The sequence below is a fragment of the Sebastes umbrosus genome, chromosome 16, assembly GCF_015220745.1.
Source record: "Sebastes umbrosus isolate fSebUmb1 chromosome 16, fSebUmb1.pri, whole genome shotgun sequence".
Taxonomy (NCBI): domain Eukaryota; kingdom Metazoa; phylum Chordata; class Actinopteri; order Perciformes; family Sebastidae; genus Sebastes; species Sebastes umbrosus.
In genome coordinates, this window is record NC_051284.1 from 14,595,427 (window position 1) to 14,616,770 (window position 21,344).

A 21,344-nucleotide genomic window follows, 5' to 3' on the forward strand; every position below is an offset into this window, starting at 1 on the left:
ATGGTAAGATATATTTATAATGAGCACAAACAAACCGCTTGTATTCTACTAAACACATGATTGACACTCTGTGGGAAAGGGTACAAAGAAGACGCAAACCAGTGTGATGTGCAATGCAGAGGCCACACAGGGGTCATGTGGTGTTTATATCCGGCAGGCTGTTTGCGTTCGAGGGCAGAACAGGCGCCTGGGTGACGAAGGTCGCCGGGGAGAGCTCCTCTCTAATTCTGAAAGAAATTCAGCGATCTGATAAATCACACGTAAGCACTCATGTTCTCACAGCAAATGCTTTTTCCGTTAAACATGGAATGTGGCACCAGTTAATCTGCACAGGCTTCATAATTGTAAGGATGAGGTACAACTTTTTATTCCCGTACATTCCTTTGGTGTCTTACCCGGCAGCATCGCTGTCAATAGGGCTCTTCTTCTCAGAGGAGGCAGACAAAGCCAGATGTTGGCTGGCTCTCCTATCAGGAAAATGCAGAGTTGCAGTTACATACAGAACCTCATAATGAAAAGCCATGTTTTAGCACACTGGTGTCTATTCACTCAGGCCTGCTGCAGCCTCTCTTGGAAAGGGGTTAGTCTGGGTAAACACAATGCACATGGACTTTCGATGCTGCTAACTGAGTTGCCAAATGTTCTGCGTTATATTGCTGGACTAGGTGCCAGACCACTGTTAACATGAATATACATCTTCTCTTGCCTGCAATACCCCCATACATTCAGATCCCCTGCACACTCCTTTTTGAAAATCATGTTACCAGCTGCTCTCTAACCACAAGCGTTCAAAGAACAAAATAAACTGCTGGTGCACGTGAAGAAGGGCCAATAGGCTGAAAGCAAATCGACGTGACCAGATGTTTGTTTCCAAGCACACGACTCTGTGGCTGGGCCTATTTTTACTATTGTGCCCAGACTCTTTCTTCATTCTTTTTAAGCAGCTGGATGGAAAAGAAAATTGGTCGAAGCCTAACTGATGTTTTATGGTATCCTCTTCTGCTGAGAAAATGGCTGTTTAAAACATTAAAAAGAGGGAGGAGTCACCAGAAGTTCAGCCTGAACTACTGCTTGGTGTCACTGCACTTTGTTCTTCAGAGGTAATTGATCCACAAGTCCATTTTAAGGGATTACAAGTGGATTGCGGAGTATTATTTTGGATGAAGTTAATGAATTAACAAGCAACAAGCAAATTTTTTGCTAAGACAAACATGATACAATTATTGGGAGGTTTTATTACCTTTCCCTCTGCTGTCCATTCATTTTAGCAAAGAGAAGCCTGAGCACTTGTTCCTTCTGCTCCCAAGTGAGATCTGAGATTTCAACTTTGCTGTCTGGTTGATGAGTCCTTAAAAACAGGTGGATGAATGGTTAATGATTAATATTAACCCCTGGTATTTTACACATTATTTTATGTATATCATGAAGACCGTTACGGTTACATGACTGCTGAATGAGCTGCAGGTGACTTGGTGCTGATAAACATAAGGTATTAAAAATATCACACAGTTGTAGAAGTCATGGAAATGATGGGAAGTGGACCTACCACCTCGCAGCCGCCTCCATGTCAGAATAGACAGAGTTGGTACTGTTGGGGGCTTTATGAAAGGTGCGGATGGGTGGGAACTTGAGTTTTCCTGCCGTGGCTTCTCTCAGCCTCCAACGATAAGCCTGCAGTGCCTCCTTTTTGTATCGCAGCCTGCTGTCCATGATCTCCTGCTTCACCTGAGCCAGTGCCTCGTGGAAGAACTGCTCCAGCTCTGTGCGCTGCTCTACAATGGTGCTCGCAAGCCGCTTGACGTGCCCCAATTCCCTCTCCCGCATGGAAAGCACTTTCTGCAGCTTCTCCAACTCTACCTGGCCGGCCTGGATGCTGACCAGAGCCTTCTCCTTCTCCTTCTTCTCCTCTCTCTCAGGTTCCTCACCTTTTAGCTCCAGGGCCTGCTCCAGGGAAGCTACCATGGCCTTCAGCTTAGATAGCTCCTTCTTTTGGGCCTCCATCTGGGCTGTGTTTTTCTTTGCCATCAACTCAAACGTGTTCTGGGTGAGTAGACAGAAGAGCAAAGTAGAAATGCCAATATAGAGCTGGAACAGATAATGGTTTGTGTGCTAGCCTGTGCTGCTGAGTGAGAGGCCAAAGCTTCAACATAGTGGATTTACTCCCTTCATTTACTGTCATCATCAGAGGTAAGATTAATGTGCCCAATATTTATTTGTCTTCAAGAATCTGTGCCAGAAACCTGCGAAGGAGAAGCCACTGAATTTGAACCCATAAACCAGTGGAAACTCACCGCAACCACTGACCACTGAGAGGCTGGGTAGTAGTCAGGAGGTGGAGGGGCAGGAGCAGGACCACAAGCAAAATACACAGGGTCAGCATAAGTAAACAACACGAGGGAAAAACCACCTGAAATATATTCTGCAAGGGTCTGACAAGTCAGTCTCATAACTGAAATGATTGAGAATGACTTTATGGAGATGAATGGTCTCTATCCAAGGACTGCCGGTGCCTAATAGTAACACTGCTGTTTGCTGTCCTACGGTCCAAACATACCTTGTCCAGTGCCAGGGAGGCATTTTCCTCAGCTAGTGAATTTGTCAATATCTGCAGGTCGTCTGCCTCCTTCATGTGATATTTCAGCTCTTCATTGAGACGGACGTTCTCCTTGAACACAGAGCGCGAGGCATCGTCCAACTGCCTAAACAGTTTACAGGACAAACAAAAAAAAGACAGACAAATTTGTCTCTGATTATGTACAAATCCATATGAATCATTTGCACAAAGATTCAACCTGCATGGAGTGTTCCAAGTATCATAAAACAAATGTGTTATGTTTATCAGTCATGGTGGTAATGTGAGGACATCGAGTTCTGATCTTTTAGAGCATATCACACATTTTGCCCTCAGTTTCTTGGTTCCCACACATAAAATGAACTGGGTAAGTGTACCGAGTGTGTTCAAAATTAAATCAATTACTGACACCAAGACCAAACCGGCAGGACCACACCAGTATCAATGTTGATGTTTTATGAGCTGTAAAAAATAACTAAACATAGCAGAGGTGTAATATACGTCTTATGGCCCCAAAAGTAATAAACTATGGTTTTCCCCATGTGCATTAAGCTCTCCTCATTCCGGGGCGGCTGAAGATGTGATCATTGGCTTCGGTGATGTACACTATCTGAACATGACCAACCAGTGTGGTCGAGAAAATAACATTAGTTCTAGTTATATATATATTTATATACATAAACGCTTGTGTGAGTAAATTATTTTTTCTTTGCGTCATCTGAGGACATCAAAGTGTAATTTAAAGATTAAAATTAGATAGTAAAGGGACAGCGGGAACCCACTCACACAATGGCTTCATTGTGGGCCTTCTCCACCACCACGGCTATCGTCTCCTCGGCTTCTTTCTCCAGGCGATCCTGCAGGGAAATTTGAAAAAACTCACTTGACATTCCACCAGGGACTAGAGCTGCAACTAAAGGTTATTTTCATTGTCGATATATTGATTAGTTGTTTGGTCTATAAAATGTCATAAAATGGTGAAAAATGTCGATCAAAGCCCAAGATGAAAGATATTCAGTTTACTGTCATAGAGAAGAAAAGAAACCTGATAATATTCACATTTAAGAAGCTGGAATCAGAGAATTTTGACTTTCTTTCTTTAAAAAAAATACTCAAACCGATTAATTGATTATCAAAATAGTTGGCGATTCATTTAATAGTTGACAACTAATCGATTAATCGTTGCAGCTCTACCCGGGACAATATCTTCCCTCATCTGTCCACTGTTCAGCTGTTATATTTTCAAATCACACCTATTTCACTGTGATTTCACCTCATTATTAGCCAGTATCTTCCACCTTGATCAGAGTAGGATCATTTGACTTGACCATACCTTTTCTTTGAAGAACTTGTACTCCATTTTGTTTAGGTTTTCCCTGTGCTCCTTGTCGGCAACATCCATATTTTCTCTTATCTACAAAATAAAAGAGGTCATGGTTATTAACATCCTGGCAAAAAGAAGAACCGCTCTTAATAGGAAACACTTTATACTGTGTTGTTTTCCCCTCACATCGCTGAGCTCCTGCTCCATCTGGGCTTTCCTCTTCTGAAACACCTCAATCTTCTTCATCCCATCCTGGATCATGTTAAAGTCTCTGGACTTCTTTCTGAACAGTTCCTTCATCTCGTTGATTTGAATCGTGTAATCATCAACCTGTTGAAACCAATCATATTAGATCATATTAGATATGCAGAATGAAAAACATTCTACGTATTAAATGCATCCTCTCATCTATATACTAGAGATTCTGCAAAGTTCCCATAAGTGCAGCTTGTATCGGTTAGGGAAGAGAGTTCACACAGGCCATACTCTTTTGCAAACCAACTTAAGCACAGACCAGTCAGGCTAAATACCTCAAGATGCTACTGTGGAAAAGTCTGAGCAAAAATGTGACAAAATGACCAAAGTCATGAGAGACTAGGAAAACATTCACCCACAAACATGTTCATGACGACTAAATGAGAGGCTATCAACCATCTGATTACAACTTTAGGCCTAATCGTTATTCTTCACATAACTCTGTATGTGTTCATCTACATCAGTGCACCAATCTTAATGCAAGTTGGTTTGCATCGTATGCAATTTTCACTCTGTGTGATCTACCAAGTGGTCAACTTCTCAAAAAAATGCACCAGTTTCAAGCTAAAAGGGATTAGTGTGGCATGCATCTGTCTTTTCCTCATGATGTGCAGTTGGACAAGTCTTTACGGAATAAGTATTTGGCTTACTGAATTTGTCAACACTCAGAAAGTTTCATAATGTTAGACAAAAGCCAGAGCATTCATGCCTTCGAGTAGTTTCCATTAGCTAAGTCCATTTTCAAGATGAACCCTTTTATCACCTCAAAATGAGAAAAGGGCTGTGAACAGCAAGTCACATGCACAGACCACATGACAGTATTGTTTTCCCCTAACTGGACATATGTGACAGTTCAAGTTGGTCCAGACCATGCCTCTTTTTTCCTCCTCAGAAGCTTATTGGACTCCATTTTACCAGCTTGAATAAGAGCTGGAAGATGGAAAACAGCTGCTAGCAAAAGAAGCAAAAGTGTACTTGAAATTTGCCATGTCAGTTTGATAGCGTGACCTTAACTTTAAGGATAGTCCAAATACGTTCCTTTGGTGAGCATTATGCAACTTAAGCTGGTGTTTTATAGTAAGGATCTGTGTGACATGTGAGGTGGTGGTTAACACCATCAGGACCAGCAGTGTGACTGCCTTTTCCCAAGCAAGCACTTTTAATTTTTCTGTGGCCACTGACAGATTAAAAATAGCATTATACCATGTAACTCGGAATGTGATGGTTTGTTTTTTTTGTTTTATGGCCGCTTTGTTTGGTTGTTGTTTTCTTACATATTAAATGTCAACATAATTACACACAAGACAGCTGTTAACAGCGCAGCAGTTTTTTTTTTTTTTTTAAGTTGCTCAGTAAATCTCAGCAATGGCGTTTTCTACTATGAACAAGCTAGCTTGAGCATATTTTGAGGGCCAAATGAAAGCTCAAGTTGCATTTCTTTTCGTGTAGGCTGTTTTAAAATTAACTCACCAGTTTGTTTTGTTCCTCACATGCAAGTGCGTGTTGACTTTTGAGGCTTTTCTGCAGCGTATTGATCTGTTAAAACACATTTGTTAAAAAGAGGGTTAGTTAATCATTCATCGTGTTCAGTGCATATATATACAAACTTAAAGATCCCACATTATGCTCATTTTCAGGTTCATACTTGTATTTTGTGTTTCTACTAGAACATGTTTACATGCTGTAATGTTAAAAAAACACTTTATTTTCCTCATACTGTCAGCCTGAATATGCCTGTGTTTACCCATGTGTCTGAAACACTCCGTTTTAGCGCATTTTGATGGAATTGCAACAGAATTGCGTTGCTAGGCAACAGCTTGGGTCCATGTGTACTTCCTGTCAGCTGATGACATTCACATACAATGCAACCAAGGACTATAGAAAGAGGCTGGGTCACGGGTCTTGGGGTATGGGGTATAACGCATGCTCAGTGTAACTGAAGCTGTGGTCGTGCGTTGCGATTGGCTCAATTTAGGCGAGTTCAGGCCAGATTTTACTGCCATGTGTCATACCCCCCTAAAATATGACGCGTTGATGACGCATTACCAAGCCTCATTTCCATAGGCCTTGACTGCAACCAGGAATAAACTAGGACACATTTAGAATGTTTACATTTAAAATTGTATCAAGGGTCTAAATATTGTACATTCGTGACATCACGAATGGGCAGAAATCCTGACAGCTTGTTTCAAATGCAGAGTTTCTGAATACGAGCTGTGTGTATTTCCCTGTTGATTAAGTGTTTCGATACTTTCACTTTTTATATAGGATTTAAGCCTGCTTTATAATAAAAAAAACATGAAAAACTCACTTTTTTTATAATATGGGACCTTTAAGTTATGGTTATGTGGGCCCCACATGGGTTATGCTTGGGGCACCTGGGTACCAAGTGGGTATGGGCCCAAAATGGGCATCTTATCTGGGGCTCACTTGGGTCAGCTAAGTTGGTCCCACATGGGCTCCCCATGTGGGCTACCTGTGTGGGTCCTAGTTGGGTCACTACTGGGAAATTAGTGCAAGGGGCCAACATGGAAACTGTGGACAAACCCTCTTACAACTCACATTTCAGCCTATGTAGTCCCCATGTAGTACCCACATAGAACTTAAAGCTGGGACCAAGATGGGTCTTGGGTGTGTTGCCCAGTTGTGGCCGACATAACACCCATTGTAATCCTGCATGGAATCCATGTGGGCAATTGACATTGGGTCATTATGGAACCCGCGGACAATCCCATATAGGGCCCATTTTTCAGCCCATTTACTATCCACATGGGCCCCACATACAGATGTTGGCTGGGTAAAGTTTCTTTACGACCTTCTCCTCTTTAGCTGCATCTTGTCTCTGCAGAAGGCCAGTGGTATCTATCGTGTCCTTCTCCGTGCGGAACAGCTGGTTGGTGAGCTCCTCATTTGCCCGTGCCAACTTGCGGCAGGCCTCGCGGTACTCCACGAGCGACTGTTCGGTGACCTGTAACCTGAGCTCCCACAGGGCCGCGTTGGCCTTGGCTTTCTCCACGTCAGACTCTTTGTCCCCCTTTGACTCCTGTTTTCCATCTTTCTTTGCTTTCCTGTGACAAAATACAAAGAGTAGGTTAGTATCTTTAGGCAGGACTTCTCTGACATTATAACAAAGACTTACAGGATTTACCTTCCCATTGGATCCTCAAATTTGCTTATTAGGGAATTTCACAGTCATTAGTACACCTTTAAGAATCTTTCAAAAACAGTTTTTAGAAATAGCTCTATGCATCGCCAGGAAGTGTATAGCAATAACATGAAAGTCTGATTCCCATCTCCTGCATTCCACTTGAAAAGATCACATATACCCTCAGAAATGAATACAACACCTTTCTGAAGACTTGGCAACCCTATTTAACCTATATGGACTCCTTACCAACACCTATATCGGATTTGATATAACAAAATTGTCAGACTTGTTACATCATTAGTCATCTGAATAAGTCAGAACACTGCATCTCGTTATTTATGATTTCCTTACTTGTGTATTTAATTTGTTTTTTCTTTTTCATCCTTTTTAATTTAATTGATAGTTAACTAGCCTACTCCACCTGAGTATGGCTCTTTTTCAGTTTGTATGTGGGTGGGATAGGGAGGGAATTTGGGGCCATGTTTGTGTGAGTTCATGTTTTGTATGTTTTGTATATTTGGTTAACTAAAAGATTTGAAAATAAGATATTCTAAAAAAGAAAAAAAAGTGTAGGTTTAGTGTTGGCTTAAAGTTAGAGGAGTAGAGTTTCTGTTTGAACGTCAATGCCAGCGTAAAAAAGTGTAGCAACAAAATGTCAGGCTAGACAAAGACAGTAATGCATTTTTTCTTATTAATTTAATTTGAATTCTCGCAAAGTTTCACATTCACAAGTGTAAATTTACAAAAAAAAGCCTAATTTCTTTGTATTTATGAAAGAAATGGATCTTTATCTGTCAACAATTTCTTCCTCACAATACAAAAAAGCAATGAAAACAATGAATGTATGCATATCTTTAAAGTTTTTAAGTGAAATTATTGTCATACTGTCATACTTTTTTATTATTTATTTATATATATATTTTTTTATTGTGTTTTTTTTTTAATTTATGTTGGTTTTGTATCATTTCTGTTGTCCCTTTATGTTTGGCACAGCTCTTTGTTTATGTTTTCGCTATGCTTCTTTTGTATGTAAATGTTTTTAATGTGTTCTGCTGTTACCATGGACACTGTCAAAATGTAGGCTAAACACACTTACCCGGCTTTCGCCCTCTTTACTTTGGTGACTTTCTTCTTCACCATCGCTGCTACTTTTCCGGGCTAAAACACGACAGAAAGCAACCCCCGTGCTACCGTAAGGAGAAGTTGCCCGGTAGCCTATTTACCCGGTAGACTATTTACCCGGTAGCCTATATAGCCTAGAGTTTTAACAGCTTGGCTAACGGTAGCTACCGATACCGAGCCCCTGTGTAACCATGTGTGTGTGTTAGTGTTGTTGCCATGGAGACGCAGTAACCAAGGACCAGATCAAATGTCTCTTCTACAGGGCCTATGCAGATTCTGGTGGGATCATCTTTATGTCTGAAATGCATTTTTAATGACTGTAAAAAGTACAACTTACACATTTTTTGTTTTGTTTATTTGACAATTTTTAAATTTTAAAAAGACACTTACATGGTTACAACACCAAAAAGTCACAGGACTTCATTATGGCCCTTATTGTAAGGCAAGGCAAGGCAGTTTTATTTGTATAGCACATTTCAGCAACAGGGCAATTCAAGTGCTTTACATAAACATTCAAGAATTGTAGTTGAAGTTGCATTTAGCTATGCATTTCCTTAGACAATTATACAACAACTTCATTAATGTATTATTGGTGACAGCCTTAGGCTACTCTCAGCATGACCTAGATAGGCCTATGTAATATGCAGCAATGTAAGTACAACTTATAGATTTTCTGTTTTGCTTATTTGACAATTATTATTTATTTTTTTTAGTTTTTATTGCAGTTTCAGCAACTTATACAATCATCATCACATTCTTTCCTACTGTATTTTCATTTTACAGCTGTCTCTTTGTTTTTACACAAAAGTTCACAACTTAAAACAAGGGGAGAGAGAGGAAACACAAAAACAGGACTTCATCTTAAACTGTAATTTCAATTGAATTCAGAGAAAAATGGGGAGGACATATACTTAAACAATCCAAGAATTAAAATAAAATAAAGTAAAATAAATAAATAAATTTAAATAAAAATAAATGTGGTGAAGGGTCGGAGGTCAGGACAATCAATTTTAAAAAAAACACTTACATGGTTACAACACCAATGCACAGTTAAAAAAAACATCAAGGATAACACAAAAAAGTCACAGGACTTCATTATGGCCCTTGTTGTAATTGAAGTTGCATTGAGCTATGCATTTCCTTAGACAATTACACATCAACTTCATTAATTTATTACTGGTGATAGCCTTAGGCTACCATCAGCATGACCTAGATAGGCCTATGTAATATGCAGCAATGTATGTACAGGTATGTCAGTGTGCTACAGAGGTCGACAGTAAGATACTGGATAATAATGATAATAAAAGTAAACAAAAATTCATATAAATATAACAACATTATTTTGAGGAAAAGATAACTGCACAAAAATGTTATTGTATCAGCAATGATTTGACCACACTGTCTTTTTCAAAGCAAGTTCAACTCTTAAATATGCATAAATAAATCACTTGGTGGCAATCTACAATAGGACTTTGTCAAAGCAGATATATTGACTTGTCATAGGAAAAGCTGTGCTAATAATATTAACAATGGCTCTGTAATATTCCAGTGTACCAATAAGACATGCCAGTGTGACAGCATGCACAATACCAGGACCCTGATGCAAAATGTACACAGGAGTCTATCACTAAGTCAATATAAAGATGAATAAATGGTTTAGTCTGTAAAATATCAGAAAACTGTTCAAAAATGCCCCTCAGAATTTCCCAGTACAAAGTGAAAGAGTCCCAAATCCAAAGATATTACATTTCTTTGTCAATGATATGAACCATAAACAAACAGAAAATCCTAGCAAATGTTTGACATTTTGTCATCCATTAACAATTATCCAATTATTAAGATTGTTGGCAATTAATTTTCTGTCAGTCGACTAATTGATTATTGACCTTAGGATACCTACAAATAACCCTCATAATGCTGTTGGACTTGGCACACTTATGCGTCATTGAAAAATGATCACCAGCTCAATGTGTCTGTTTTAATTAACGCCCTTTTCCATATTAACATTTTATTTATCACCAACTATTTCCTTTTTTAATTTTTGCTCTTTTGTTTTTTATATCTCTCCTCCTGCAAAACGAATGAGTTTCTCCTGTATAAATAAAGGTTTATCAATCAATCACTGTAGGAGATTGCCAGATACAGATGTCTGTTCTGCTCCACAGCCTCTGGACTGACACACTATTTGTCACTTCTCTTGTAATTACAGTCTTCTCATGCTGGGCCCTATCAAACAGGATCTGTTTGCACATGATCTCCTCCCACATGATGACATGAAATACATTTGGCCCCTGTCGGCAGTATTGTCCAGGTTGTCCTGAAAAGAACTATGTGTTACCCGCTGCCACCCCCTCAGTTTTATTGCTGGAGTTATGGGAAAACCACAAAGATGAACGTAAACGCAGTTGGCCTACATCTTCGAAGAAGCTCATCCAAAGCAAACAATGTAAAGTTAGCCCAGGTCATAATTGAAGTTCAAAACCACTAAATTCTCTCCATTATCTTGTTCGGCTTTCTGCAGGAGCCTGACAGTGTCCAGTGTAGATTATTCATCAAACAAAAAAAGTAAATATCACAAAAGTGTTGGGTGTAGCTACTGTAAACTGAATCATATAGGGTCGCTCTCTGCTCTGGCATCATCAACAGAGTTTGAAGACTAAATTTAAAGGTAATTACTATGACAGTGAGGAGAGAAAAACTGAAATAACCCTGAGCTTTTCAAAGCTGTCATTATCATTGGAATTGTAATGACAAGGTTTGGGTCTCTTCAATGGACTTCTTGGGGTAGGACACCCACAAACATGGCATTCCTGAGGGTAAGATTGCAGCATATTAATGATATATTGCGCCGTGTAGATTACAAAGCTGGGGTCTCTTCTCATGCTTTATGGTTTCAGTTAACTTGAAACAAAATACCAAAATGTCCTTTAAAACATCGTGTTTGTAATGTGCTTTGTCATGTTATAGAGGGGCACTTTACATGCAGATTATACAGTAGCAGTGCACATTTGGATGACATCCCATCATGATTTGGCAACATATAGATTTTCCTTTAGTTTAGTGTATTGTATCTAGACTCAATATTCAGAATTGCTGTTGTAAAAGAGGGCAGCTTCTATTGCATCACATTATAATTGTAATATAAAAGTAGGTGTGTTTAAAACTAAAACATGCTGTGATTCATGCACCAGTTGAGGTGGATTGCAGCTGTCCAAACATTGCACATTATCCAAATTAATTGCTACATTGACCACAAGATGTGTTGGAATATTAACAGCAAGAAAACAAGAATTTCAAAATGAAAACAAACTCCAGACAAAACATGGCTTCTTTAATATTTGTAATAGGACTTTTTCCATCCAGGGTTTACTAGTCACATTATCACACTGTTAACATGCAACCAAAGACATCTATGGGCACAAGTCAGTGAGAGGTCCTGCACATGTAGCTTTGATAGGGGCGAATGACCATTCTGGTGAGCCGCAGGATTGAAAAAAGTAGCCACAGTATTTAGAAAAAAGGAAGGAGGAAAGAAAGTCCAATATTTTTAGTCCAAATTACAGTGCTTTGCACAGTCGAGTGTCCTGGGAGTGGAATGGCATGATGGGTGAACACTGGTGCCAAGCCCCACCCTCCCCACATTGTCCTCTCCGTGGACTTCCTGCACTCTCTCGTGCCCATCTGCAGGACCTCTGCCCTCCCCTTACCCTCCCGACTGGGCTGGCCGACAGCTCGGTTTCTGCCTCAGTCGCCCGCTGCCTGAGGTGAAGCAGTCTTGTATAAGCACATGTTAGGTCAGGGCTGGGGCAGGTTCAGGTCCCCGAGGATGCCTCCTGTTTCAGATGTTTGTCCTCTTTCTGTTGATATAAAGTGGGTGAAAAATATCACAGCCTGGTAAAAAATCTCAGTTCATGTAAGGTCTCTATGTGTGTGCTCCGTTGCTGTGATGATATCCTTGATGCCTCTGCATCCTTCACTAAAAAGCCAGTAAGTGAACATTACATGAGAAAGCATTAGCTGATACACTCCATCCAGCATGGCTTATGATGCCGTGCCAGCCACCCACCTAAAGCAGAGAAACATCCACTCATGCTTTTCATGCATTCTCTCGTGAAACGTGCCTTGCTGCCCAAATATTTTTCCCTTGGAAAGCCTGTGGTTAACACAAGGATGAGTGGGAGTGAGATGATTGCTAACATTCTTTTAACTTTTATGCCAGCTGGATTGCAGGTCACATTTGCATTTTTGAAGGTTGGTGAAAGGGCTGCAGCAGATTTTAATGTGGTGATTATTGTAGGATCATGAAGAGGAGGTTGAGAGATTTTTAAAAAAAAAAATACAGGCATGATTCATTCCAGCTACTGAACATGATTTAGTAGATGAAGTAATACCTAATAAAAACAAAGCCAGAATCCATTCTACCTAAAATACATAATGAGTCACATTTTCAGTCTTAAATTGAGTTTCTCTGTTTAATTTATTGTCTTCCCCACAAAGCCCCAATGCATTTTAAATAAAACAAAACTCACCACTTAAAAGGTTAATTCCAAAAAAATGAGTGCAAAGATTAGACAATTTTAATATTTAAGTTGCAAAGTAAAAAAGTATTTTATAACAGCTAAATAGTAACTTTACATCACTCTTAATTTAAGCAGAAGCCACATTTGTGCCACTTGTGAAGTTGTGAAAGTCCAAAGAGTTGCATGGTAAAAGGAATTTCTGAGGCAAAAGTTACTATGCAAGTCTTAAATGCACCCATAAAAACGTATTTTAAGACTATTTCTAAGTGTGAGCCACTCATTTTGACTTCTTTCTAAAAATCCCTTTCTCCTTTTCCTTAGGGGATTTTCTGGCTCCAGAATAACCAGTAAAAAGAAGAGGAGGGGAAAAACATCACCAAAAATAATCCTCCCAAAGAAAAAAAAAAAAAAAAAAAAAAAAGGGAACTTCTGTTAGTAGGCAGGTAGTCTGTCTCCAGCTCAGCTCCCAGGAGGGGGTGACTCCTGATGGAGTTGGGATGGACCTCCACAGGATTGGTGGATGGCTGAAGTCGGTGTGGCTCTGTGCCAAGCCCTTATGTCTTTATATACTGTAAAGGGATAACCGGACAGTCCTGAGTGTGCATCTGCCTCTCTCCATCTCCTCTCTCTCTCTCTCTGCAGGGCCCCTGTGCATCTTTTCCTCCAGCATCCTCCTCTTTAACTTCTTGTCTCTCTCTTCTCCACTGGCTGTGCAAACAATGGCCACGCCGAGCCTGCTCCTCACTCTGTCCGTGTGGCTTCTGGCTGCAGAGGCGACTTACTACCGGCACCACCGCTACGTCCCTCACTTCTACCGCTACCGGGATCACTCTGCCAACACGGAAAACCTCCTCCCTGAGGTGTCCAACCCGGAGCCTGCTGCAGTCCCGACTTACCCGGTGATCCCCGAGGTCTTCCACCCGGCGTCTGAAGCCATCCCCTCCATCCCAGAGGCTTTCCACCCGGTGCCCGAGGTGGTGCATCCTGCAGCCGAGCCCTACCAGCCACCTGTGGTCTACCAGCCGGTGCTTGAAGCCTCCTCCTCCTCCTCCTCCACCGGCAACAACACCAGTCGGCTCTTCTACGGGATCATGTTTGACGCCGGGAGCACAGGCAGCAGGATCCACATCTATAAGTTCATCCAGAAAGACCCTGGTGAGTGCAACCACTTTCTCTCTCTCTCTCTCTCTCTGTCTCTAAACCAATAGTAGGGCTTTAGTTTGCACATGCTGCTGCAGGCTCACACTCTGTCTGCTTGCTGTTAATTCATTCACTGTGTGGTGTAAGGATAAACTTAGATAGATATATAGATAGTAACTTTACCAACTTAACCAACTTATACATTTTTTGTTTTGTTTATTTGACAATTCATTTTAAAAAGACACTTACATGGTTACAACACCAATGCACAGTCAAAAAAAAACATCAAGGATAACACAAAAAAGTCACAGGACTTCATTTTAGATAGATAGATAGATAGACAGATAGATAGTAACTTTATTGATCCTGAGGGAAATTCAAGTTTCCAGCATCACATTTCCATAGTGCAAAACATGTTAGTAAAAAGGCAGTAAAAAAGTTAGTAGTGCAAAGTAAAAAAAAAATATACCAGATATAAAAATACAAGGAGATGAAGAAGAAAACTGTTCATCATCTGAAACATCACATGCACTGGCAGAGAGCATGGGCAACACAGCTGCTAAAAGTAGCTGCCTTTTTAATTTGTCTGACTCAACTGTGTAGGAAGCAGACCTCCAAAACTGATGTAGGTGAAGTCCTGCAGTCTAAATATCATGAGTTGTAAAAAGAAAAGCTATGCAATTACATGTGCTTGAGTTCCAATTTTTTCCCCAGAAATATCACTGTACTACACTCTGGTTTATGATCTGTGTCTTCTCTTTTTTAGTTGAGCTGCCAGTTCTGGACAATGAAATGTACCATGCAGTGAAGCCTGGACTCTCTGCTTACAAGGACAACCCCGAGGAGGTACGTTTGCGTGTTTACACCATCACTTATTATTAATTATCAGGTGTATTAGGGAGTTGTTCACTGTCTGCAAACCACTGGGATTTGCTTTGGGTTGGGTTCATATGATGTAAACACTGTGTAATTACAAAAATGCCTCCTGCTGATGATGTCACTGCTGCCCACTCCTGTCTGCTATATTTACCAACCTTTGATTTACACATTTTTAAAGACCACTGAAGACATTTCTCAGTTTGATTATGAAATTCCTCTCCTTCTGATGATTATGCTGCCTTTAACCGATTGCCATCTCCTCCGCAGGGCGGCAACACCATCCGCCAGCTACTGAAGATTGCCAAGAAGACAGTGCCAGAGGTGGACTGGAAGAGGACCCCGGTGGTCCTGAAGGCAACGGCGGGTCTGCGTCTGCTGCCTGAAGACAAGGCCAACGCTCTTCTGAAGGAGGTGAGGCACGTTTTTCTCTCTGCCCTCAGACAGTTTGGCACAAACACCACCCGTCCCGCCAAGGAGCAGGGATGAGAAACCACTAAGTGCTTACAAGTGTCACTGAAAAAAAAGGCAGCAGTCTGCCCATTTGGTGGCTATCATGTCGCAAAAAACAGCTGTTGTGGGGTTGTGTGGAGCAACCATATTTGTAATTTAAAGTATTAAATCCAGGCTACTGTTCCAGCCATGCTTGTGGTTGAGTTATCTGTCACTCTAAAACAGAAGCAGAGCCTGAATAGACTATATCCTGACAACAGCAGAATATTTGGGTGTGTAGTCCAGTATCATTGTATTGTTTTGACACATATCCAGTAGATAATTGTAATGAAATAAATGTATTCCACAGGTGCGAGATGTATTTGATGAGTCCCCTTTCTTTGTGCCAAACAACAGCGTTTCCATCATGAATGGAGCAAAAGAAGGTAGGTTATCTTTCAATGCCCTGTAACCACTTTGTACTATATATAGTACACAAAACATTTTTATTTTTGACAGATATATTGTCTGACCAGGTGCTTTAACTGACTCATTCACTGAGGATGCAGCTAACAATGCTGCTCTCATAATTATTTTTACAAGAGATCTGTTGCTACCTCGCTGTGACTAATAATTAAGCCAGTGTGAGTTGTAGTCCCACGCCCAATGATTTAGTGCGATCCTCCACATCACTCATTAAGACACCCTCACTATGTTATGTTTCATCATACAGTATGTGTCATTCATTATCCTTACTTTATAAGCGCAATAACTTGACATCCGAGACAATTGTAATTACCTGGGCTGGTCTGCTATCCTGCACGTTACTTAACACCAACTCTGCCACTTTAATATCAGCATAATGAAGGAGAGCTGGAGTTTATTTTCTGTGCTTGAATACATTCAAATGTGAAAATATAGCACAGGTCAGTTGTAAGCACTTCTCAGGCTTCTACTAATGCAGACATTTTCACCCGTGTGCTGTTTTAGGAGTCCTCGCCTGGGTCACAGTGAACTTCCTCACAGGTAAGACATTGCTTGTGTTTTGCTATGGTGGTGTTAGTGGTCAGGAGGTTCATATCTGAGGCTCCAGTGTACACAGAAGCCCGGCAGGGAAAGACTCTTGTCTCCTGTCTGAGGTCATGAGCTTGAATCACTGGCCCCAAACGGGTTGCAAAAACAAGCAATATTTCCTCACGCTTTTCACATAGCTATGGCACCATCACATTTATTTTGAGCTTCAAACCAAAAAGGTATTTTCCCTCTTGGTGGGGGGGAAATACATTATCTGTAAGCACGCATCATTCTGACAGTTGTGATCGTAAAAGGAGGGAATTCTAACTGAAACTGGTGATGAAGCCACATGATTACACAGTATGCTCTGTTTGTTGCACCGATGATTGATGGCACCTTATCCTGTTTAACTTTGGGCTCATTTTCCGCAGGTCACTTGTACTCCAACACCAGGAGGACAGTGGGCATCCTGGATTTGGGAGGAGGATCTACTCAGATCACATTCCTTCCCAAGTCAAAGGTGAATTAAATATTTTATGTTGGTAAATAAGTATGTTTTAAAATTCTCTCACTAAAAATATACAACTAAGCATGTGTTGTTCATCCAACAGAAAACGGTTCAGTCTGCTCCCCCCACTTACATTGCAAATTTCAACCTCTTTGCCCATACCTATCAACTCTACACACACAGGTAATATTAGATTACATATACCTATCAGTATTCTAGAGTAAAACATACAAATATGTCTAAAAACTTACCATAATTGTCTGTCACCATCTCATAGCTACCTTGGAAATGGACTGTATGCGGCTCGACTGGCAACTCTTGGAGCACTAGGAGCTGATGGTAAGACTATCTTTTATCACCTCTCCATTTGCACTCTTTCATAAATGCATTCATTGGAAGATGACAAACTGTTTCTTGTTTGTGTTTTTGTTTTCCCAGGGCTAGATTGGAAAATCTTCACCAGTTCCTGCCTCCCGAAAAAGTTCAGAGAAGATGTGACTTTTGGAGGAACCACCTACAAAGTTAGCGGGATTCCAGACGGTAAGATAAAAGCACACTGAGGTTTTGATTGCCTTCCCAGTGCTTTGGATGCAGCGATCCGTGCATTCCTTTCTCAGCTCTGGAACACAATAGAGTACAGTACAATACAGTCTCTCATGAGAACATTTCAACCCGCTGAAGTTTCTGTAACCTTGGCGCCAAACGCATGTTTTGTCATCCCTTCTCTCTCTCTGTCTTGCCTCTTGAACAATTATACTGCAGTCAACCTTGTATTTAAATGAAAAGAAAACTGTCAGTTAACTTCACAAATAAGGCAGTCACTCCCATACCACAGTCAAGTAGCCAAAAGATGCTGGGCTTGTCCCTGAGTTGTTATTTTTTTTGTGTAACGAGCGGCTTGATCTGGACCGCTCACAATTATGTGGTAAAAATAGACAGCCCAACAGGGCCGCACTAACTGCTGCTCTTGTCAGCACATGGTTTTGCCGGCACAAATGAGCCAACCATACCAATGGGGCTGTGTGAAACTTGTCCATTCTGGGGCTTCCCTTGTTTATTGCATGGTGAGCCCCCAGCTTCAACCCCTGGCTAACCTCAAACTGAGGCTTTAGACTCTCACAATTGCATTCCAACCATCGCTGCATCCAAGCACCTTTAACTCATTGTTTACTCCACCATTTCCACTATTAGTTAAGTAATTCTTTGAAAAAACTACATATACCTTTTCTCTCTCTCTCTTCAGGCTATGCAGGCTATAAGCTGTGCTACTATGAGGTTATGAAGGTGATCAAAGGAATAGTGCACCAGCCTTATGAAGTGAAGGGCAGCAGTGTCTTCTACGCTTTCTCCTACTACTTCGACAGAGCTGTGGAGTCCGGCCTCATTGGTGAGTGGGCACAGACCAAAGAGTCACCTTCCAGTGCCATTATCTTCCACGCTAATGATCATCTTTTGCACAAAATAGGTATTCAAATTGCATGTATGTTTTTTCTGCACAGATGGCAGTCGAGGTGGTGCGCTTGAAGTCCGGGATTTTAAGAAGAGAGCCAAAGAAGGTAAGAGTTACATGTTATCTTCTCTACACTTGTGTATGAAACCAACCATCTTTCAAGTTATATATATATCAGTCCTTTAACCACTGAAACGTCATGCAACACAGTCTATGGTCTAAACAACAAAAGCACTAAACACTGTTTGTGCCCAAACTCTTGGCATGGCACAGCTTATCCTGTCAAAAAATAATTTATTACAACAGTAAAATGTAACCGATTATCTGCTGAAATTTGTTATGGAGATGGATTATAAGACAGACGTAGTTTATTATAGAGTAAATATATGTTAATATCACTATAAAACTTTTTTGTATGTTTAACCGATACACACCATGCTTATCAGCTCGAGTGTGTGACACTTGCAAAGTCCATGCAGAACCAGATTTATAGCAAGTAGGAACGAGTTGATGCGTTATGTAAGGCTGTTTGTGTTGTGAGAACACTGTCACATGGTCTCGAGGAACAAGTCTGGCTCAGGCTGGGCTGGCAGCTGAGCTGGAGATGTCTGTCTCGCCCAGGCAGGAGGGCACCTGACAGCCACACACCACCTGGGGGCTGACACATACTGAAACACACAAACTGTGCACTGGTCTGTTTAACGCTGCCACCCACCCACAGCCTTGTGCTGACCCTCAGCCGTTCTCCTCGCACCTCCCTGTTTATTCACCCAAACAAAACAGAAAGGTCATCTTTTAATCATGTAGCACAGGGGTTAGAAAAGGTGTTTTTTTGTTTTGTTATAACATGGAACGTGACTTTATTATATGATGCAACAAGGTGTCTCCGTCAACTACTTTTTTTGTCAGTGGTGTGTGAAACCTGTGTTGCCATGTCTGAAAACTGTGGCTTTTTGTGTTTTGCAGTGTGCAACAAAATGACCAAGTACCGTGCTATCAGCCCCTTCCTCTGCATGGATATGACATATATCACTTGTCTGCTAAAAGAGGGCTTTGGCTTCAAGGACAACACTGTGCTGCAGGTGAGCAAACCAGGGCCATGTTACTGTGGACAGTGGATGTGGGAGTCAAAGAGATACAAAATATGAGAAGCTACATGACAAAACCTTCATATTCAGTCTGTACAGTGTTTCACAAGACTTAAACATTGTCATTTTGGTTTAAATGACCCTCCTCCTGTCACTCTCTGTTCAACAGCTAGCCAAGAAGGTGAACAACGTGGAGACAAGCTGGGCCCTGGGGGCAACCTTTGACTACTTCAGAAACCTCAACATCCACTAAGGACGGCTCGCTGTCACTGCAGCCGGCACTGAGAGGGACAGTCTGTCACTGTGGGGCTTCCCGTCCTCCGTCCACCCCCGCTCAGCCCGTCCCCTCACAGACACACCTGGTCCCACCATGCCCCCTCCTCTCCTCCTCAACCCTCAGCACCCTGCGAACACTTCAAGAACTGTTGAAAAAAAAGAAATCACTATATTTTTATAAGGCCAGCTATTTCTACTGTATGTTGAGCTCATAACTGGTGGGCTGCCTTTATTTTTGTAAAACGTTTACATTTTTGATTCCTTATGGGTGTCTGATCTGAAATGTCTTTCTTACCCACCTGTTGAGTGTGTACAGGGTAGTTTAGAAGCAATACAACCAGTCATGGTATTTGGTGCTTACTGTACAGTACAGTGAGATTTATTTAGAGACTAGTTACTAGAGGTGCAACCATAGTTGTCTTTCTAAGTGCTTGTAAATCAATCCTCATTTCATTCTAGCAGTAAATAATGTTACAGAATCCCTAATTCGTTCGCCCCTAGCCACCATTGGAAATGGTGCAGTTGACAATCATACAGCTTCTTTTCTTCAATTTTGCACATAACACTTTAATTGCAGATATTGTAGCCAAGACATGATCAGTTGCTTTGACGTCGACTAAATAGTTGTACATATTCATCAAGTAGTGTTGGTTTCACCATGACTGAGGGGGCAAGGAGAGATGCCTCTGACAGACTGTATCAGGTTAATGCCTGTAGTTTTAAAGTCCAGCCATTATTGTTTGTTTTGTCTAGAGTGGAAAAGACCTTATCAAGCATGGCTAAATTGCAGGGGTCCTACGTCTGAACTCTATTTTAGACTAGCGGTAGAAAGACCTCTCATCAAGGGTAGATAGTAAAAACAACGTAATTTACCGCCTTAAATGCAGCAAAAATGTAAACAGAAATTATGTAAAAAGTTTCAAACCCAACTCCTTCATTTGTTGCTGGTTGCTCAGAAACATTAGTACTATTGAATTCTGTTTTTGAATTCATTTTTCTTGTGAACTGTACAAATATTTAAATAACTTTATCTAATGTAGAGCATTTTAATTATCCTCATACAATATTAACTCTTGACCTCTGCGTGTAACTGCTCTTTAAACCATAACTTTGCTGTTTTTTCAGTATTCAACATGTTCAATAACTACTGCTGTATATACATAATGTAGACTTTTATAAGTGATATCTTTTGACAGAAACTGCTTTGACATTGCAAAAACTTTATGCTGCACAATTGCTCAGAAATGACAATATGTAAAAATGTGTTTTTATTAAATCCAGTGAAATAAGTGTATACTATACATATGTTTTAATAAAACATGAAAAATGTACTTAACTGTGTATTTATACTTTTTTATATTCATAGACTTCTTATAATGAAATACTATAAGGTGTATTAGTACCTTGTAGTCTCCTATGTAAAAAACAAAACAATTTCATCTTTGAAATGTGCTTAACATCATTTTATCAAACTGAGCAAACATTGGATTTATGACATTAACCACAACTACACAGTCTGCATACTGTTCCCTCCATCTGAGAATGAAGCGCTTCACATATCTCCATATCATATCTGAGAAATGTACCTCTTGGATAATTCAGAGCTTGGTCTATGAACT

General features: G+C 40.6%; 2 protein-coding genes across 2 annotated transcripts; one reads left to right on the plus strand and one right to left on the minus strand.

Annotated features, from left to right (window-relative positions):
• Positions 1-109: 109 nt before the first annotated feature.
• Positions 110-8,592, minus strand: LOC119504338 (basal body-orientation factor 1-like). Its single transcript, XM_037796406.1, has 11 exons — positions 8,396-8,592; positions 6,967-7,219; positions 5,622-5,687; positions 4,083-4,226; positions 3,906-3,986; positions 3,359-3,429; positions 2,555-2,699; positions 1,547-2,040; positions 1,241-1,348; positions 396-467; positions 110-227 (listed from the first exon to the last, which is right to left on the minus strand). Exons 1-11 carry the CDS (start codon positions 8,437-8,439, stop codon positions 134-136), a joined length of 1,572 nt encoding a protein of 523 aa, XP_037652334.1. The 5' UTR covers positions 8,440-8,592; the 3' UTR covers positions 110-133.
• On the plus strand, positions 8,561-21,059 carry entpd5a (ectonucleoside triphosphate diphosphohydrolase 5a). The gene is made up of 14 exons (XM_037796407.1): positions 8,561-8,700; positions 13,263-14,096; positions 14,848-14,927; positions 15,228-15,371; positions 15,760-15,835; positions 16,380-16,415; positions 16,835-16,923; positions 17,015-17,094; positions 17,189-17,250; positions 17,350-17,451; positions 18,155-18,298; positions 18,411-18,467; positions 19,328-19,443; positions 19,619-21,059. The coding sequence occupies exons 2-14, from the start codon at positions 13,661-13,663 to the stop codon at positions 19,700-19,702; spliced, it is 1,506 nt and encodes a 501-aa protein (XP_037652335.1). The 5' UTR covers positions 8,561-8,700; positions 13,263-13,660; the 3' UTR covers positions 19,703-21,059.
• Positions 21,060-21,344: the final 285 nt, after the last annotated feature.

Bases quoted from the DNA above. Each gene is read 5' to 3' on its own strand.
- LOC119504338 (XM_037796406.1), bottom strand. From the start codon at position 8,439: ATGGTGAAGAAGAAAGTCACCAAAGTAAAGAGGGCGAAAGCCGG. The intron at 4,227-5,621 runs GTGAGTTAATTT...TGGTTTCAACAG, and splicing joins GTGAGGAACAAAACAAACTG to GTTGATGATTACACGATTCA. The intron at 228-395 runs GTAAGACACCAA...AATTTCTTTCAG, and splicing joins ATTGACAGCGATGCTGCCGG to AATTAGAGAGGAGCTCTCCC.
- entpd5a (XM_037796407.1), top strand. From the start codon at position 13,661: ATGGCCACGCCGAGCCTGCTCCTCACTCTGTCCGTGTGGCTTCTGGCT. The intron at 14,097-14,847 runs GTGAGTGCAACC...TCTCTTTTTTAG, and splicing joins GTTCATCCAGAAAGACCCTG to TTGAGCTGCCAGTTCTGGAC. The intron at 17,452-18,154 runs GTAAGATAAAAG...CTCTCTCTTCAG, and splicing joins AGTTAGCGGGATTCCAGACG to GCTATGCAGGCTATAAGCTG.